We start from the raw sequence: 20,627 nt of genomic DNA, 5'->3' as shown, positions 1-20,627 counted from the left end.
AGGAAAAATAAACTGTTGCAAAATCTCAGGCACTTGTAAATGGATGTTTCTGCTGCTCTCTTAGTATCAAGGAAGCATCCTACCTGCATAATTACAGTTATTTTATTTTTTCAGTAGACAGAAATGTAGTATGGATGTTAGAGCACACAAGGTATTTCTTAACTAATCAACAGGCTTACATGTCTGGCAGTTTTGTTCACCAGGGCCCCAACAGTGGTCTTCTGTGCAGTTCTGATGACATTTGGGACCTAGAACACAAGACAGTATAATATTCTGTAAACTAAGAAAATAACAATGTACCATGAACAACAGAAAACAATTGAGATTTCCTTCCTGATAAACCAGGGTAGGAAGCACCTACATAACAGTGCTCAAAAAATTTGAGGGCTGAATTTGTTATCCTTTGTTCACCTCTGCTTTCCTACGTGCAGTTCTCCACCTCCACCCCTTTGAGCAAGCGAGCACAATACCCAGCCAGTCTAGCTTACGAAAGAGGAATATTTTTCCCAGGAACAGGAATCTCAGCTACTGCCCGGCTGGCCCTTCTGCTGGGGTTTTCATGCAATGGCAAGTCACCACTGGCTTGAAGTCAGGCATGTGCCAGCTGCTCACTACAGGCCACATGTAAATCAGTGTTTCTGAACAAGGCAGTTCCAAAAAGAAAACAAATCCAACTGGATTCACAGGCAACTGCCAGCTACTCTGACCACAAAGTAATTTGACTTGTCTGCTTTGTGCCCTCCTCCCATCCTATGCCAAAAATACTCCTTGTGCAGGACTATGCTGCAGACAGATGATTTATGGAGAGGTGGGCAGGATGGACAGACACCTTGTCTGACCTCGAGCGTTCAGTGCTGGGTTCTTTCCCAATCTTCCCTCTTTGCTCTGTTCTTCCTTTTTTCTCTTAATGACAAGCAAAGTCCCAGCGAAACAACTTATTTTAGAGTATGGCATCATTATTAAAGCTATAAAAGGCTGTCTTAGGAGATTAATGTGGAATTCACTACATTTAAAAGACATTTCCTACTCGAGTGCTTCTTCCCACTAACAGCATGTGATTCTCCTTCCCCCCATCAGCCATCAAATATTTGAACAAATGCCAATACTTGTCCAAGAGTTGATTGATTTGGTGTGGGACCAAAGAACTTTATTTTTTTTAAGTTGAAAAGTTAAAGGTTAACATTTCTGTGGTGCTCAGAGCCAAACTCTTGTGCTGACATGTATAGTTTGCAACTCCTTGATTATGCCAGGGCTCCATAGAAAAATAAGTCAACACAGAAGTTGGCTATTAGCTCAGGCAATTATGCAACTGGAAGAAGATAAAGAAAATATGTTTTCCTGCCAATTTACAGTGCCAGAAATGAAATGCTCAGAAATGAAAATAAACTCTCCTTTCTGTGAAATGACTGGGGATTTTACGAGGGACTCATAAGTCTGCAGGATTAGCTTGAGCCTGCTCTAAGCATATGCTGTACAAACTTTTAAATATCCCCTCATCTCCCTGTTGATCTGAAGTGTCAGATTTATCTACCTGTTTATTATACTTTTGCCAGGGTAATCTGTGGAGCCCAAAACAGGAGAATTTTATGGCATTACTTGGGCCCTAGCTCTAAGAAGGCTTCAAGTAACTCCATGAAGCTCCCCATATGGTTTTTCTAGACCAGAGCCTTATGATGTAAACAGAAGATTGCTAGAAAGGAAATGAATGCACATTTTTCTGAGCTGTCTTTCTGAGCTGAGCACATATGCAGAGTACTGTCTTAAATCAAGAGGAACATTCCCAAGAACTTTGCTGAGCTGTGAGTTAAGGACCTAACCATCATGAAAACTCTGTCTTAGGCCAGTGGTGCAGAAATGAAAGCACTTCTCTTGGAACAGAGCTGGGTGGCCTTTGTTAGGAATTGTTGGGCCAGGAATCCACTGCATGAAAGATGGGATGTTCATTTTACTCTCTGAAATGGAGGGGGGAGACAGCACTTTTCATAGGTTAATACTCACAAGAAGACAGGTTGCTTGCAAATTCAAGCACCGTGGGAGGTTTCTTGCTTGTGTCAATGATGTCATTCCAAAGAACAGTATCCATGTTGCACAGTTTGGGGTTGTTGCTGATTTTAACACCTCCATTGAGAATTTCTGTTAAAGAAAAAATAATTGCTAAGTGAAGCAAATCCCTATTTTGCCCCAGAGACATCCCCAAAATGTCTCTGCTCTAAAGAAAGAGAAATAAGTTACATCTTTCTCCACCTCAGTCACCTGATACTGACAGAAAGGAAAAATCAGGGCATCAGACTCCTGATGGTGTAACTAACACCTGGATCAGACCAACAGGTTCTGCAGAGCCAGCTTTTCTTGGATGCCACAAAGATGCCACTATGTGTATTCTTCTGCCTGGTGCCACCTCTAGGGCTCACAGCAGTGAGCAGAGCAGGCATGCTGGTGTGCCCAGTCAGAGACCATGTGAGACACACACAATAGCAGTTCCCACAGGGATCTAACAGAAAATATCGATATGTATGCACTGGAATCAAATAATACAAATAATAAATGGATGTTTCTTTGCCAGTTTCAGGAACAAAGATGAATATTGATGGGTTTTCCTTGTCTTTTGCAGAAGACTGGCGAGCAGGAGAGCAATTAGAAAACTACATTCAGATCTTTGCTTTTAAAGCAGGTTTTGATGGCCCATGACTTTGAGAGGCAATCTCCAACAGATCTTGACACCAAAAAGTGGCAGTTGAAGTTTTAGGCACCTTTAGAGGTGCCTCCCCTCCTTGCCCGTGTCTCACCTGAAAGCCGCTTCATTGGCAGCTGCCGGAGTCCCTGGGTTTTATTCATGTGGTAGTTGGATAAAACAGCCAGGGCATAAGAGTTGTCATACAGCACATTGCCTCGGATGATCTGGAGGTTTTCCAGGGGAATGACATCCACCATGTTAAGGGCGATGAGCACGTAGCCTGCAACCTCCTGTATTGACTGAGAGAGCAACAGAAGAAACAAGGTGCTTAATCCATAGTACTCTTCAATAATGGCTTTCCTCCTCCCACTCCTCCACTGCACCATCTTTCAATTTTAAGGGATGAGAGACCACCTAATCTCATTAAAAACAAAATAAATCCAAGAATAAGAAGGGACTATGTGCAAAACCTTGGTGTTTCCCTATATATCCCTATAGGTTTCCCTATACATACCTAAGCATGTATAAACTCACCCTTTCAGCAGCTACCAGGGGGTCATTCCAAAGGTCCAGCATAGCCCTGCATGACCCAGTCAGCCCTGGTAAGTGGGGCTGACTAGGGCATGCAGGAGAAAAGGGCAAGCATGTATGAAATGGCAACTAAGTGTGATGCTTCCAATAAATACTTGTCTAGCCTTCAGCACCTGGCAGCACACAGATGCCACCTGATTCAGGCTTTTACATGGTCTCTTCTGTGCCCCTTCCCATGCTCATTAAAGTGAGATACTAGGCAACCTTCTCCTTCTTAAACAATTTATATCTTTACAGGAAAAAAAAACACAAGTGAGATACTGTTCCTGGATGTGGGTTTATTCCTGTCTTGCATTGTGAAACATATGCAAACCCCTACAAAAATCACTGCAAGTGAAAATCCTTCAGGCTACTAAAGATATTTTCCTTTTCTGTGAAGACTACCAGTAAATTTTCAAGAGACTTGTTATGTTCCTTGGAACCCTGAGCTCCCCAATCAGGTTGTGTTTGGGAAACAAGAATGGCAATACCATCATGTTTGTAACCCATATGTTCAAACCACAGATTTTTTGATATTGCTTGTTACTTGCTGGTGGAGAACCTGCAGGTCCCCATGTCAGCCATGGCTCCTCCCCATGCTATGGTTGTGTTTAAACATCCATCCTCGGTTCACTCCCTCCTCAGCTTGCCTTAATTTGCCCATGAACTTGGGCACAAAACAAACGTTGAGATGGGAGTAGCCCATGTGTCAATCACAGGGTATTATCTTGAAGATCACTTCAAGAATCCATGTGGGAAGTTATTGCACAGGACTTGCCTGCCTGCTGAGGGTGTGAGCACTTCAGGCTGGAGAGGCACTCACCACTATGGCAGGGGAAGGGACTGCAGTTTGGAGGGCAGGGAAAAGGCCTCCACACTTCACAATCTGCCACTCGCTTTGTGCTTTGCTTTGCCCAACAGCACCACCAAAGCCTTTTGCTCTCTGAGAACTGAGGTAATAGGTATGGATGAGGTTTCTTCTCATTCTAATTATAAATGAGAAGAAACCCATCTGCATGGCACCCAGCACAATGCTTGAAAAGCTATTTCTCAGAGTACCTGATTTCTTTAGTAGGGATGAGTGCATCCTGCAGCCTACAGGTATGCTTAGACTGCAGGCTGTGATTCCTCTGACCTTAGCTAGCTATGTTTTTGGATCACCACAGAATTTTATCAGTAGCTGATCCTTTGCACTTAAAAAATGGGAGTAGGATTTTTTTGTAGCAGAGTAGACTTCATTGGCCACGAACACTAACCTTCAGAAAAGAGAGGTCACGATTGTGCTCCACATATGTAATCTCCAGGTTGCTGAGTACCACCTCACAATTGTTGTACATCCTCTGCAGGCTGGTGAAATGGTCTTCCACATGTCCCAGTTGGGTCAGCTTGTTATTTGTCCCTTGACAAACTGTGGAGAAAAGGAGAAAGCTCCATGAAGGAAAGGAAGAATTAACTACAGGGAAAAGACTTGTTTCTCACTTATCTTTAAAAGCACTACAGTAAGTTAAGCTTCATAAGAAGCAAGAACATTATCTGTCATGACTCCGCTGGCAATAGTGTAGGAAGTATGCAGTGTTTCCCAGGGACAGAGATGTACCAGAATTCAGAGGAGGAATAACTGCCCATCATGGTCTGTTATTGAAAAGCCACAATACAAGGTTTTTATACATAGGGAGCACTAAGTTTTGTGCATCACAGACATAACTCAGTTCCTGAGGAGAGGACATTGATACAGTTCCACTGAACACTACTGAAAATGGCATGTTGCCAGGTATCACCAAAAGTGATTTTCCTGAGGACCTATTTTACATTACTTTCAGGGGCATTGGGTCTCCTTGTAAGCTCAGAAGAAGGAAGGGGGGCTTCCTGAAGGACCCCTTAAGCTACAAACTCGGGTTTTAAGGTCTAACTGAACCTCCAGGTCTTACACATCTCTTGCCACTCTGACATTTTGGGAGTATGACAGATTTAGATTTTCTGACATATTCATCTTTGGCACTCAAATTCACTTCTGCCTGGTGGGGAAGGAAGAGGTGTCACACAGAGCACCACTGAGATTTCAAATATTTATAACAGCACGATGGAAAAATTAATCCCCTCCTGACATTATATTACACTGCTTTATTAAATCTAGAGGAACTGAAAGAAGTCATCAAGATTGTAATTGATTGCAATGCATGAGCAAAATGCAAACTTGCTCTGAAGAAAAACACCAGACACAACCCTGAAAAATTCTGTACTCATACAGTCATTTCCTGTGCTATCCCTACAGGGGTCAAATGAACACATCTCTCAGTTATGCTAATACAGAGAAAAGGAGAATTATACAGAAGACAATGTGGTAAAAAACTTCACAACCCCTTCCAGGGGCTCCTTCAGCTCCACTTTGCTCTTCAGTGGGAGCAGAAGCAGGCTGTTATCTCATCATATGCATAATGCAACCCCAGCCTAACTGCACAGCTTTCCATATTGAAAGAATTATATTGTTTTAACTTGGAGAAATAAATATATGAAATTATAGTTTTGTAGAGCCATAATTCACAGAAACACCAATCACAAACTGGAGTGCTGCAAAGCAAATAACAAAGATTCTTGAGAAAGCTGGAAATATATTTCGGTTCTAGTAACAAAAGACAACACCTGTTGAAGATTTACCGAACAACTGATGCTTTATTAGTAGGAAAACCAGTGTAATGACAGCGATAAAAACACACTTTACCAATCATCAAAACTATTCACTGAACATGTGGTACTTTTCAGTACAATCATCGGCATTAGGAGTTACAGTGATAACAGATTAAATACTCTGGACCATGTTTAAAGCAAGGCTGTTCACTCACATTCCTCAGTTATTTCTCATTACACATCTAGAGAAACATTATAGTGTTTGGAATCAGACCAGCAACTGCTGGTAAATGGGAGCACTATGACAGGCTGGGAGCACATCATCTAAGCTGCTCGACCCTTTTTATATATTTTGAATTTCTGAATTTCTTAACACTTGCTTTAGAAATTCTAAGTGGGATTTTCTGTTTTAGTTTCTGTTCCAGTTTCAAACTTCACTGTTGCATTGTGTTCATACTTCAAATCTGTACTTGATGTCTACTTAAAGTACAAGGTCCACAAATTATCAGAGTCATGGGTAGGTTTTAATTCTGCAGAGTTGTCACATTTTGAAAGTTAGAAGTACTGTCATATGGCTAGTCTGCTCTGGAAAAAGTGTTGGTTGCTCTTGGGGACAGGGATGAAGAGTCTTTGAACTGACTGGAAAAGTCAAGGAGTCATCCCAGAGGACATATTGAATTTTAAGCAATGTTATCCTAAAACCCAGGAAAAACCAGTAATTACAGATTCTGAGACTGTTCAAAACCTCAGCTTGGATGCTCCGTTTAGGCATCTCATATCTGATCTTTAGAACAGTGTGATTTTGGAAAGCACTCTAACACAGCGCAGGAGCAGGTGCAGTTTGGCCTGCTCACAGAAATAAAACTATAAGTCGTCCTGCTGTGCTCTTCAGGGTCCCTAAATGTACCTGATGCACTTGTTGCACCTCTGAGGTTACCAGCAAAGATCTGCCCCAGTACTCAGGACAGATCCAGTGCAAAAGCTGCAGTGTTTATGCTACACCTGAACCAAAGGATGGCTGGAAGGAGGAGCTTTCCCTGGTGGCATCCTCCTGGCCACCTGTGCCCTTGACCGACTCTATGTGGCTTGGCATCAGTCACATCATACAATAAAACAGCCCAGCTTGTTGGAACAACCCCTAAGATAAACTGCACTCATTTGAATGTGCTTCTCTTGGGATCAGACAAGTGTTGGAGCTCTGAACTTGGGCCAGCTGTCTTGAGAAAGACAGACTTTTCACTGCTTCAAGACTGAGGCAGCAGTCAGAGGGCATGGTTACTCTTGCACTTCTCCCTCTCCCTCTCCTATGGGACCTCTCAGGGAACCATGCCAAAGAGTTGATCCAAGCTACAAATAATATAGGACAATAAATAAATAATTAGACCGAGGGTATTTTTAGCTCAGGAAAGCTTATTGATGTGGTTCACTATGGTGCTCCATCCATTGGAAACAGCTCAGAGGACAGAGCAAGGAGGCAGAAGCAAATAGGCAAGAGAAAGAGCTTCCCTGCTTGTGAAGCTGCAGAGGGAAACCCAGACATAACAAGCTCTGAAAGGGCTTCACCTTGGTCCCCCAGGACCTCCTTTTTCCCCCCCTGTACTGTGGGCAGAGAGCACTTTGGCAGTTCTCTACCGAAATAATTCAAAGCCACTGGTCCCCTCCTCACATCCTCCATCCAGTAAACAGTAGCTGCAGATGAGATGTTAGTTACCATCTGGAGAGCAGAATAAAGAGGGCTGCTTCTGCTAAGAAATCAACAGTGTGTGGCTGTCAGAGTATCAGCCAGAGCACCTCAGTGCAGCTTTCTCCCTCATGCACAAATTTTTGTTTGCGCTGAGAGATATAAGGGATCTAAGTGCATCCACAAAGTGAACTTCATCACACCAGTATTTACCAAGTGAGGACCTGGGTCATAAGCAGTATATGCTGAGCAAATAAAACCCAAATCAAACAAAACAAGGTAAATCCCTGCAGCAGTATTACTGAGCTCAGGCAACAGGGCAGAATAATTTTCCAACTAGAACATTTGAAAAGAAAATAAAATGGCCTGCTTATATCTGATGAATAACACCATTCCTGCAATTTCTTTGCTTATGGAAACTATTCTAAAAAGATACATGCTATAATTATCTGTATATAATATCACAGTGTGAATGCCACTATGGCCAGAGGCTAAAGCACTGACAATGAGGTGCTCGCCTTGCTCCGCAGAGTTTTAAGTGGGATGTGCATGCTTGAGTGGATGGAATTTATTACAATTTAACCTCTTTTGAACTCTACCTACTTGTCCTCTAAAGGACAAATTCTGATGCCACATGCAATACATTCATTACATAATTTTCAATGTGTTTCAATGTGTAGCAAAGCCAGCACTATCCAGTTTAGGAGTCAGTGGTGGGCATGGGTACTTGCATGGTACTGCTGGAGGTTATGGTAGCATGTACTGTATAATATATGTTCTGTGTGGACACTTACACATCTTAGCTAAAAGGGAGAGTAAAACATTCAGGGTGAGAACAACCCTGACCAGTAGAAAAGCCAAAATCCAGAACTGAACTTCAGGGCATGGGCTGATCCCTGAAAGACGAAAGCTTTGCTTTTATCTGTGATGTTAATATAATGAAAACACAACTGGTCTGGAAAGTTTTGACACAGAGGGCACGTCCCAAGAGGCTGCTGTCTGTGGCAGTGCTGGCTGAGAGCAGGCTGCAGGCTGGGAGTGTAGGGCTCTCCTGTCCCAGCCAGGGTGATCTGCTGGGCCCTTAGTGCCCAAGCCACCACTCCTATGACATGGGGCAACCCAGAATTCTGCAGGGCAGCATCATGGGATTGTCACCCTAAAGCATTTAAATTATGTGTGATATAGATTTTAGCCCATTTGCTGAAATTCTTAAATGCCAAAGTGATGTTGATCTTGAATCAGCTGCAGCATTACCTCAACAGACAGCCTAACAAAAATTTAGATATTGCTGAAATGACCCATAAGTCAGGCGCTGTATAAGGCAGCAGCAATCAAAGGGCTCAGGAAAGAGGCACACTATACTGACAAATGCAAACTCATTGAATTTAGTGCTTATGAAAAGTGCAGGGTTGGGTGTCCTGGCTACTAAAAGTTTCTGTGTGTCCACAGACATGCTTGTGGACATGCATCCCCTTCTCTGCCCCAAACTTGGACTTACAGGAGTATTTCTAGGTGATGCAAGCTGGTTGACCCTCTGCAATCCTTTGGTCCTTGGCCACTTTTTTCTTGTGCAGCCCGAAGTAGTAGTGTGAAACCAAAGCATTTCCTAAATAGCATTTTCCTCAAGTGATGGTAGGGAGACAGAGGCCATCCATACAGATGTAATGCTAAGCAACAACATTTTCCCAAATCCATACAAGCTCAGATTAAACAAAATGGTCCCTGCAGCAATTGCACTGATACAAGTAAAATCTGTTTTCATCTTTTCCCCAGAAAATCTCTGATTACTGAAGTCCCAAGCCTGTCACACATATTTGCCCCAGACTTGAGAAAAACCCCAGAGAATGCTTTGAAACCAAATTATCACCAATCCCCAAATCACTGTTTCTATCCCTGCTTAGTCTGTGTTAGTCTCCATTCACCTCAGATACACATCAAAATAGTAACTCACAAAGGCAATTTCAGAGATATGCAAGTCCATTTTCATGCTTCATATGTCACTTATAACTATATATGCCCTAGTATGATAAATTTATGTACTATATGCATATTTTCTATATTATGTATGTTTTCTAGCCATCACTGACGATAACACAAAACTTGTAGATGAGGGGTGTTTGTTTAATCTGACAGTGTATTTATAAATGTTCTTCTCTCCTCACTCATTAGCAGTAATTTCACTTTTGATTGTTTTTGGGTACTTAATGGAAGGGCAGCACCTTGCTGGGTGTTTGGTTGGGATAGAAAGCTGGCACTGAATGCCTGGGGAGATAACACTATTACTGAGTGTGCTACTATCAGAGTGTGGGGGAAAACACCTTCCAAGCGAATGGAATAACTTTAAAGGAAATATTGCTCAATTTGGCTCTGTATGAGCAATCACACCATCCCAACCTTTGCCCATTGTATCCCATGGGTCAATCCTGCACAACCCAGAGGGGATCCTGGCCATACCCTGCATCTCCATGATCTTTCCGGGGGAATACCTGTTTCCCCTTTATGAAGACCTTCATCTAATAGGCCCTCTGAAATTAAATGAAGATGCTTGCCATTTAAGCATAAATATGCACATCAGTTCTAAGGGCAGGTCCTCTATATCAGGTATTTTTTTAACTACCTTCAAAGCATGCCCTTAAAGCTATCAAATGGATCCACATAACCTGCAGTGGAAACCAGCAAAGTGCAGTTTACTAGTTGTCAAATCATCAAAATAATGACATTTAAGCTTACAACAAAGTACTAGAAGAGACAGGACATTTGTCATAATGATTAACCTACTAGAAAAAGAAAGAACCATGCAATGTTTCCCTAAAGAAAACAGGGTATGACATATCAGGGGTTGAAATAAGAAATTGACATTACATTTTATGTAATCAATCACTCAAATAGAAATATTTCTTATATTCACAAGTTCCTCAGGTCTACAGAGAGAAGGGATGGAGAAATTACCCAGTATTGCTGGGTTGAGTATGTTTACTAAGTATGTTCACTGAGTAAGAACTTCAAGAGGGAGGAAACTTCACATGACACAAAAGGAAAACCAAATCTGCTGCAATGTGCCATGGGAAGTTATGGAAAGGAAAGCTAGGAAACAGGTGAGGAGTACAAACAGTGCTCACATGCTGGCACACATTTTCCCTTAAGAACAGTGTCTGCAAACCCATACAATGCCTAAAAAATCCAGTTTCAGCTTAATGACAGCAACATTCGGGCACTGGAAATTCTTCTGCAGAAGATAATGATTTTGCACATATCCAAACACTTTAATTTAAAACACTGTGAAAAACAACCTCACGTGGCTTTAGCAAGTTCTTGCTCAAGCAGTGTGGTTTAGAGTAATGCAGTTGCTGAGATGAATTCCAACTTTCAGACACACTGGGACCAAAACAATGACAGAGATCTTAAAAATACTTAGATGGAAACTGTAATTGCAAAAATTACCAAAACTAACACCCTAGTGGAGAAAAAGAATATGCCTTGAGGGAAAGCTTTCCCAGATGGTTTCTTATTTCTATTTACTTGACAAAAACAACTTTTCCAGATAAAAGTAATTTTAGGTTTCCCTTCCTGACTCCAATTAGGAGTGGAGACCTGCCTTTCAATGTTGAAAGTCACATCCTGAATTGCAAAGGATGGAAGTATCATGACAGATGGTCTGTTTGCTGGTGAGTGTGTTTGCCTGAAAGAACAAATAATCACATACAAATCAACTTGTTTCTGGATGAAGACCTCACCAAAGTCACAGTATTTCTGACAACGAGGGATTCAACCTTATTAATTCCCCAGGGTGCTTTTTTTCCCTCCCCAATATCATTTACTAATATTTCTATTTTTCTCCTTTGTTGCCATTATTTAATTCTGCATGTATGTTTATTAATCCTCCAGAGATTAAGGCCAGACCAGGATGTGCTGAAATCAATCTTTCCACCAGCTTCAATGTGAACTGGATGGGGGATTAAATTCTTCTCTTGCTGATACTGGTATAAATTTGGAGCAAGTACATGGACAGGATAGACTAACCCAGATTCAAGTTTTGCCCTCTGAATGTCTTGGGATAAAACTGTTGTTGATACAGATATTTTCTGTAAATACAAGTAAAATTTCAAAGAAACAGGAATTGTCACCTTGCAATTTTCTACAGTTTGGGGAAAAGTTGATTTCCAAAGGTGAATGATAGATGGGAATTTTGAGAGAGGGTATTTCCACTGAGGTACTGAAAGATAACCTGAGTTTAGCTGAGTTTTCTTCATGTGGTTTTGTCACTGATCTCAAAGACTTCAAATCACTGCTGAGGATTCCTGCAGACGACACAAGCATTGCTGGAGTTCTAAATAACAAAGAGGGACAGATGACCTGCGCAGGCTGGTTTGTATAATTTAGGAAAATAAGCTCCCTGAACAACATTACATGAACTATAGCCAAAGGCAAGGTGTTACATCAAAGACTGCAGAACACATAGTAGGCAGAAGATGGGGTCCTGGGATGCAGTTGCCCTGAAAAAGACTTGGGAATAATATGAGGTGACCAGAGGGAGAAGCCAGGATCCACTGGGTCCATCAGTGGCAAAATGCTGAAGGAAGGGAGGCAGTGCTGGCATTAATCCCTGGTGGTGCCCCAGTATGCCACAAGGGTGGTGGCCTCTGCACTGGATGGCTCTCGTCTCCCTGCAAAGCAGATGCCACTGGGGCAGCTCCCACTCCCAGCGCTACCAGGATGTACCTGAGGCTTCAGCCCTTCTCCAAGCGACATTTCAGCCCAGTTCCCTGACACATGGCCAGTGATTAGTGCACTGGGATTTTGCCTTGACTTTGGCAGGCTATTTATTGAGAATGATGGCTGGAAAGTCAAGCTCCCCAAGACGTCCTCCCCAGCACCTGGGGTGCTGCTGTTGGGTTGTTCTTCCCACTCACACCCTCTGGAGAGGCTGCCACAAAGGTAACTAAGAGCTTGCACGGGGCTTTCTCTTTTCAGCTATTGCTCAAGGTTAAAAGGCCAGGTCTATTACAAGTGCAATAACCAGTGAACTTAAATGAGTAGTTTATAAATGAATAGTTTATAAATATTAGACACAACACTTAACAAATTTTGTGCAGAAAACCACAGAGGCACCTTCTCCCCCTTTTTAACCATATTTAGAGAAACTCAAGCCATACTGACTGTGCTATGTGAAGTCAGCATGGACTCTGAGGTGCCCCCAAGAAGTTTTCCCATGGGACCCCGACAGAACAGGGTGATCAGCTTGGCTTTACAAATATATCAGCATCAGGATGGGCAAAGTGATGAGTTCATGCCCTAGCTGGCCATTTTTAGACTCACTGTTCCCTACACACTACAGAGCAACTGAAGCTGGATGCTTTAGTGTGCAAAATGGGGCTCTTCAAGACAAAATGTCAACTGCAGCTTAGACATTCAAGAGGTGTACAGCACGAGGAAACACCACTGAGTGCTATGGAAAGGAACAAGACTTTGGGAACCACTGAGGAGGAAATTAAGGAGTGGGGGAAAGGCAGAGTTGGTGCTATATTGGTTATACTGGATGGATGTTCTGCCATCCCACTTATTCTGGGTCTCCCAAGAGAAAGCATTGCCCATGCCTGTGTTTTGGAAGAGTGATCTTCATGCTGTGTGAAATCCACACACTGACCAAAGCAAGTCTGTCTTGCACTGCACTGTTTGCACCCAAACACGACCATGCAAGGGGCAATAGACTCTGGTGTCAGTCCCAGCAGCTCTGTGCACTACAGTGGCTTGTTTCCCCCAGGGATGGGTCTGTCTCAAAAAACCTGCGTGCATCCGCTGGGCAGAACTCTGGAGTGTGAGAAGGACTGTCACACAGCTCCATTCATGTGAAGCTCTGGCCCTGGGAAATGGCTCACAGAAATGGAATGGTTCTCCTGGCATCCATGGAGAAGTTTGTATTGCTGTGTTTGCTGCAACTGGTGTAAACAGTGGGCACAGAGCACAACAATGGGCATAGCTCACCAAGCCTTGAATCTGGTGACACATGTCTGGCAGGGCTGTGGCACCTTAAGATGTACACCAGGATATTTGGGAAAACAAGTAGATGACAATGGATAAATAAGCCCGTTTCCATGGTCTAAAAAACCCCACATTCTTCACTGTTGTTTGTTCTGGCAACATCTATGAAGCAGCAGGATTTTATAGCACAATAAAAAGAAACTGAAGATGTGTGGCCGTGAAAATATGGGATCAGTTGCTAGTTACATCAGCACTGAATTGTTTAAAATCATTTCAAAATGAGTTAACTTGAGAAATGAGAGTTAAAGGCATTAAACTGTGAACATTTTAGCATGTGGGATTTCTTGAGACACCGCAATTGCATATTTCAATTTGTGCCTTCCAATGAAAAAAGACATATGTTTTTCTTTATTTATATTAAATCAAGTCTTATGTTGAAGCAAGCTGTGGTTCTCATGCACGTATTTCTGAATCCCCAGAGGTGTAAAGCTCTATGTGAGCACTCACATAGAACTGGCTCAAAAAGGACAAGAGAAACCACTTGCAGCTCATTCCAAGTAGAACACTAAAAGCTTGCTATTACAAATACAACACATCCAATATTACACATACACATACACAAACATATATATATATATATGTAGCTCTCCCAGTTAAGCAGACAGACATCTCTAGAGACCCAGCATATGTGGAATACTGCTGAAACACAACAGCAACCACACAAGCTTCATCTGCTGCCTTGAACTACACTTGCCCACCTCCATGATCACCCCATGCACTTGTGTGTGTGGTTCTGCCCACTGAGGACAGGGAAGTGCTGCCAGCACCCACGGTGAATGCTGCACCGAGCCTTGGGGCATGTGCAGCTGCATCAGTCCCAACGCTTCCTCCCAAGCTGCTCTACAGTGAGTTCCAGACTCCTGCGGAGCCAAGCTGGAGAGCTACAGGAAGATCTATGCCTCAAAGTTCCCTACAGGACATCTTGTCCCTTAAGAATCAGGTCACCTTCTCGAGCAAGACTAAAACAAGACAAAAACTGCAGACAGGACTAAGATAAACAGCATTTACTGCTGCAAACAATAAAAGATACTGTTAAGTTACTGCTGTAGCAAATGCCCTGTCAACTGACTACAAAGAACAAATGCAAGCTGATAAAAAGCTTTAAAAGTTTGTTTTCAACAACTGTGCATTCATGGGAATAAATGCTAACAATGACTCTAGGGCTTCCAGACGAAATTTGGATATTTGTGCATGTTGACAAGCAAGCAAGTTAATACACGCTGCTGGGTTTGAAGAGCCTCTGGTAATATTTAAGTTTAAAAGGCATAGCAGAAAAGCATATTAGATGCAAATGAGGATCATCTTCTGATCTTCATTTAAAACTTGACTAAAACTCAGTGGAAAGACTGCTATTGAAATGAATGGGATCTGAATCAAGCATTTATTTCATTTAATTTAACTGTGTGAAATTTAATAAATGAGATAAATAGACTCTCTACCACCCTTTATTCTGGAAGGAGGAGAACTACAATTATATTTTGAAAGCCCAGGTAAAAAGCCACAAAATGTTTAACAGCACCTGGGTAAGTTTTGAAGATGAAGAACAATTTATCTTCAAAAGTCTGGGAAAAAAAACCATTGAATTCAGTCGTTTACTATAAATGTTGCAAGTTATAGCAAGTGGACTGCTTTTAGAGCTGGTCTTATTTAGCAATAGGGAATCTCAGTCACATTTAATGCCAGAGTTCAGTTCTGTGAAGACCTGTAAACAGGTCTGAACACTATAAAAGATATTTGAAATGCATGATTACAGTATGTTTCATGCTGTTCAAACTCCAAAGAAGTTCCCTCTCCATCTCATGATTTGCATAGTTCCTTCCTCATGTCCTTTCACCCTTTTCAACAAAGCAAAAGCTCCATGGTTTAGTACAGAGCCCAGAACATCTGCAATCCGAACTCCAGAAATATAATGTAATGTGGATAAAGCCCTGCTAACACTCTTAGACTTCTATGATCCTAATGTCCATTCATGCAGGTCAGAGAGAAAAAACTTCTGAGGTTTGTTTGTTTGTTTGTGGATTTTTTTAAAAAAAATTGTCTTTGAAAATACTAATAAAACAAATATTGAAGATGGGTAAGTGAAATTTTTTTCTCTAAAAAGAACAAAGCCTCATGTTTATCAAAACACTGTGCCTTGCATTGACCTGTGTGTCTTTTTAGGTCAAATTATTGTTTCACATATACTCAGAATTAGTGGCTGTTTAATTGTAAACAGTTTCAAATCATAATGAAGATGACTGCAGTTGCTAAATTGGTTCTGCAACTCCTTTGTCCCTAATGTTTGAGGGATGGTCTTTCTCAAGGACCTTTTCCAAGCAACAAGTCAGGAAAAACAATGCACAGCTTTAGCAAACACATCACCCCCCCCGCCACATGCAAATATGAAAATCTAGAAGATGACATGCAGATAAGGATTAAAAGAAAATCCACCCTTACATAAATGACACAAACCTGCTTTAACACATTCCACCCCCTGCAGAAAAATTTTTCAGAAAGGAACTGCCCCATCAGTTCAGTGAACATGGGGAATAAACGTCCCCTTGTATACAAAAAGCTGGTAAATCAGCTACAACCCAAGCTCCAGCACAGAATGTGAAAATGTTATCGGTAGCAGACGGTTGGACTGTGCTTATCTTTGCCAAAAGTGTCTTGAGGGGGGAAAAAATGCCAGAAAGTTTTTACTAGTGCAGCGAAATGCATGAAGAGACATGAAAGCCAGAGACGACTGACTGTAGAACTGATCTCATTTGCTCCTGCTCCCATCTGCTCCTCTGTTCCTGCAATGCTTCTTCTGCAGATGATAGTACTCAAGAGTTTTGATGAATGGAAGAATTTTTGTCATCCATTGGATTTGAGTTGTTTTTTTTTCTGCTCTGAACAGAAATAATCAGCTTTTACTTTTCACTATATTACAATCTGGAAACTTGCTGCTGTACACAGGTCTCTGGCTTTTTTTGTTTCCTAGAAGAAAACAAAGGGAAACAGAGCTGGGAACATCCCAGTGCAAGTGTCAGCACCAGCATCACTGCTGTGGGGCATCTCAGCAGTTTTGCAGGAGGATTGGCCCTCCTCATCTGCCAAATACAGACACCCTGTTCGTGTTTGCTACTCCAGTGCTGCTAGGATGCCTTACACTTTCCAAAATACCTTCTTAGGCACCTGCCCAAGAAACCCACTTCCTTGACTTCAGCTTTTTGTGGGAAGAAGTTTCTTGAACAGCAAGACAATTTAAATCACATTCTAATGTGTTTCTGGTACATTGTTTGGAGATGCCACATTTTTCTCCAGGCAGATCTTTGGTGGAAATTCAACAAAAGGAAGGATTGGTGGAGTAGCAAACTCAGAAGACACCAGAAGCAAGCAATGTTAAGATTTGATATCCATCATGCCAAGAACTTGCATGCTTGAATCTTCCAAGGACTTTTATGGAGAACTAAAACTGCGAGGGGAAAAAATTATGTGAGGCAGGCATTTATGTACCTCAGCTGAAAAAAAAAAAAACCCCAAAAAACCAATCACATTTTGTTTTCCAGAAAATGACATTAACTTCAGAAAGATCTGGCCTTGGCCATTGCATCCCAAAAAGTTTCCAAAATCGCAAAATGGTCACCTTCTGAGCTAATGGACACATCACACAGCCAACTCTCCACTCCGCAGCAAAGCTGCTCCTTGCCTTGTGAAATATCTTCTGATAAGCCTTACTAAAACCAGAGCCACCTTATCTGGGAAAAATGACACCTACCAAGTTCTTAGAGCCATAGGTCTATTTGACTGCCTTTGATGCATTTGCCAGTCTTCAATCCCTATCTATCTATCACTTCATGGAGGAGCTGCAGCAGCTTTTGTGAGCCCAGTGAACTGCCTGGCTGCAAGTGATGAAATGCCACCAGCCCCAGAGAACAGAGCAGCTTTGTGTGTTAGCAGCTTCATGTTTCAGCAGCTCTGTGTTGCCTTCATCCTCACCTCCCAAAATGTGGAAACAAATACTCATAATGAACAAATAAAATTATTTCTTCCATGGGCTAGGAAATGAACTTTGCAGTGTTGAATGCGAGACTGTGTAGTACATTGGATTGTATGGCCAGTCTTGGAAAAATAAAGCAGAACAATCCTGTTCTCAACACCAGAACTAAAGGTCTGCATTACAAAACTTCAAAAGATTTAGACAGATTTTCCAAAGTAGGAATAGGAGTTTGGCACGTAAATCATACAGCATGCCAGTGGGAGGTGGCCATCAGCACTGGCTGTTGAAAATCCTCACTTCAAGAGGGATCAGCACTACTCAAACAAAGACGCAAGTTTTGCCACTAAGAAGTAAAGTACTGTTTTCAAGACCTACTATGCCTCCATGAAGGAACATTCTGAAGGAACAAGAGCCCCCATTTTGCCCCCAAATGCAACATCACTGCGTTTATATCAGTGTTGCATGAGGGCATTGACTTAACTTAGTTGCACCAGGCTGCAGTACCTTGGAGCAGTATCAGCATTTTTAAGCAGCATGCAAAATGACATTAAAAATAATCGTGGTAAAAGGAAAAAAAAAAAAAAAAAAGAAAGAGAAAGATGGGCTTAGAAGGGACAGAAAACAGCTGCTGGTAGATGCATTACAGCCGCATTCAGCTTACAAGCTCCCCAAAGTTTCTGGTACAGGAGTTAAGCAATCCCTTGGGAAAACTGAGCTTCTGATCTGGCTATGTTATTCAGCTACAGGATGTCTCTGCTGTCACCAGGTTTGCTTTTACGAGACAGCGCCCGATAGAAGGGGGTTGTGTTTTTTAGCTCTTGGATCTCATAAATGAAATTACTGAGTTCTTTCCGAGCTTTGCCAAAATAAGTTTCCATTAAAAGTCTCAAAACTGTCTACAGAAAGTTTCTGCTATGCTTTACTGAACTCTCCCAATAAATGGCAATGCAGTTTATACTTGTGGGAAAAAGCTCTGGCAGTGTGTATCTATTCCAGATAACGTGCAACTAACACAACTCAGGAAAGAAAATGTAGGTCTCAGAGTAACTCAAATGTGGTGGTTTAGGGTGTTACTTTTCCCTCTGCATGTTGGAGCCCATTGCTCTAAGGAGGAGTCCCACAACCCTTGCAACACATCTCACAGGATGTGACTGACATGCTTTGCCAGATGCTGGGACACGGCAAAATATTGGACTTTTGTGCACTTTTTTTTGCATTTTTGTGACAAATTAATCCTACCCAAAAATGTGGGGATGCTCATGAACACCAAACATATTCTTACCTGCTCCTAATAATGTATGTCTTCAAGCATGCAAAACTGTCTGTCCTTCTTTTTCCATTAAAGTGCATTTATTTAAAAATTTGGCTTTCCATCAGGAAGGGAAAATAAGTTTTACACTTCTGGAATACAAAACTCATCAAGTGGAAGATTTGCATTGGCCTAGATCACTGACCATGTAAAGATGAAGCTGCTGAAACCCTGATGATGAAACTGCTGCTTTTGAAAATTCTGCCTTATCCCATTCTTTTTGGTTTCAAGCAATTTTTTTAGATTGAAACTTGACTATAAGTAATCAAACCCTATCCCACAGAACTGGAAGGCTGTGTCTTGTTCAAAAGCATTTTGCTGTGCCCATTATGTGAAAACTTATGGAGAAGCAACAGGATTTCAGAAGCAATGACAAAATGTGCACATCTCTCAGACAGGGCACTGGAAACTTATTTTTTGCCTGCTTTTAGTAAAGAGATCCTATTAGATCTCTGTGGTTACTACTGCAAAAGTGGATTATCTCATTCATTCTAGGGCATCATTTTATGTGCTTTCTCAACCAGAGATTTTCAATTTGTGCTCAACACCACCCTGGGAGACTCTGGACTATTTTCATGCCCATGAAAGCTAAGTAATGAAAAGCAGGCTTACACTTGCTAGAGAGATCTGTACCCTACCTCCCGTGGAACTACTGGAGGTGCTTGTCTATTGAGCAGTGCTGGAAAACCCTGGTATGCATAAACTGTGAACTCCTTTAAAGCATCTCCTACCACTGCCTGACCCCCTGCACCCCCCAGCACTGTATATCCACACACATTTATATACAACACATAACATATATATATATATATATATATATATATATACAACACATAACATATATATATATATATATATATATATATATATATTACATGGCCTCTTGTTGCCACCATAAGTCTACCTGAAGTACTTAAAGGTGAGACTGAACTGTGGGAGAGGGGTGGTAAGAGTACTGCACACCAATTTCCAATCTCTCCTTGAGCATGAACAATGCCTACCACTGTCTCCCATAAAGTCTCGTATGCTTATGCACAGACCCCTTAACAAGAAAACACTTCCAGTCATGCAAATGCTTACAGGAATCTTCCTATGGAGGCACTGCCATTTCTTCCTCACTTATTTTCAAGGAATATATGTAATCAGCTTTAATTGAAGCAGAGCAAATAAGTTTTCTGTTCAGATTAATAAATACCCTACTCACTGTGCAATGAATATCCTGAAGCTGAAGACACAGTGAGGTAGGAAGTGTTCTTGAGTGCTTCAGAAAACAGAGACTTGGTACATTTTATAGATATGTATGATACTAACACAGAGTTGACTGTGAGTGAAAAGCAATCCTGTTTCAATTTCCACAGGAGTTTATCATCACATAACCCAGATACTGTAACTATTTCCTTGCTATGACGTGAAAAACTTCTTTCCTTGCTCACCAATTGGCTGGAGAAAGAGGGTGGGGGTGGGGAAGTTACATGGGGATGTGGAGCATTATGTTCTGCAATGACAACTGCCCAAGTTAGTGCATTAATTATTTCTCAGCACTATCATGTAACAGTGTGTCCCTAAATAAAAGTAGTCAGCATATTTATCAGTGACTTAAAAATGTACTTTATCCTCTGTGGCACAGTACCATGACTCAAAACAAAGTCTTGAATTCTTCCGCCAGAGGTTTTTCATGTAGGGTCATGCTCCTGTCTTGATTAAGAAAATAGAAAAGGTTTTTGTTTGGTTTTTTTTGGGGTTTGTTTTTTTTTTTTTTTTTTTT

The 20,627-nt window shown here is 41.6% G+C and overlaps 1 protein-coding gene across 3 annotated transcripts in view; it reads right to left on the bottom strand.

The window, feature by feature from the left end:
- Positions 1-20,627, bottom strand: part of EGFR (epidermal growth factor receptor) — a 157,405-nt gene that overhangs the window by 44,961 nt on the left and 91,817 nt on the right. For 2 of the 3 annotated variants that reach the window (XM_063158030.1, XM_063158027.1), the window contains exons 2-5: positions 4,501-4,652; positions 2,787-2,973; positions 1,999-2,133; positions 180-248 (exon numbers count right to left, since the gene is read on the bottom strand). In XM_063158030.1, coding sequence (XP_063014100.1) covers positions 180-248; positions 1,999-2,133; positions 2,787-2,973; positions 4,501-4,581 — 472 coding nt within the window. In that variant the 5' untranslated portion in view covers positions 4,582-4,652. Of the gene's footprint in view, positions 1-179; positions 249-1,998; positions 2,134-2,786; positions 2,974-4,500; positions 4,653-20,066; positions 20,179-20,627 lie in introns of those variants that run through there. The other variant, XM_063158034.1, reaches the window with a different exon arrangement.

The sequence above is a fragment of the Melospiza melodia genome, chromosome 1 (genome assembly GCF_035770615.1).
Source record: "Melospiza melodia melodia isolate bMelMel2 chromosome 1, bMelMel2.pri, whole genome shotgun sequence".
NCBI lineage: Eukaryota > Metazoa > Chordata > Aves > Passeriformes > Passerellidae > Melospiza > Melospiza melodia.
This window is presented reverse-complemented; position numbering and strand designations above follow the sequence as displayed.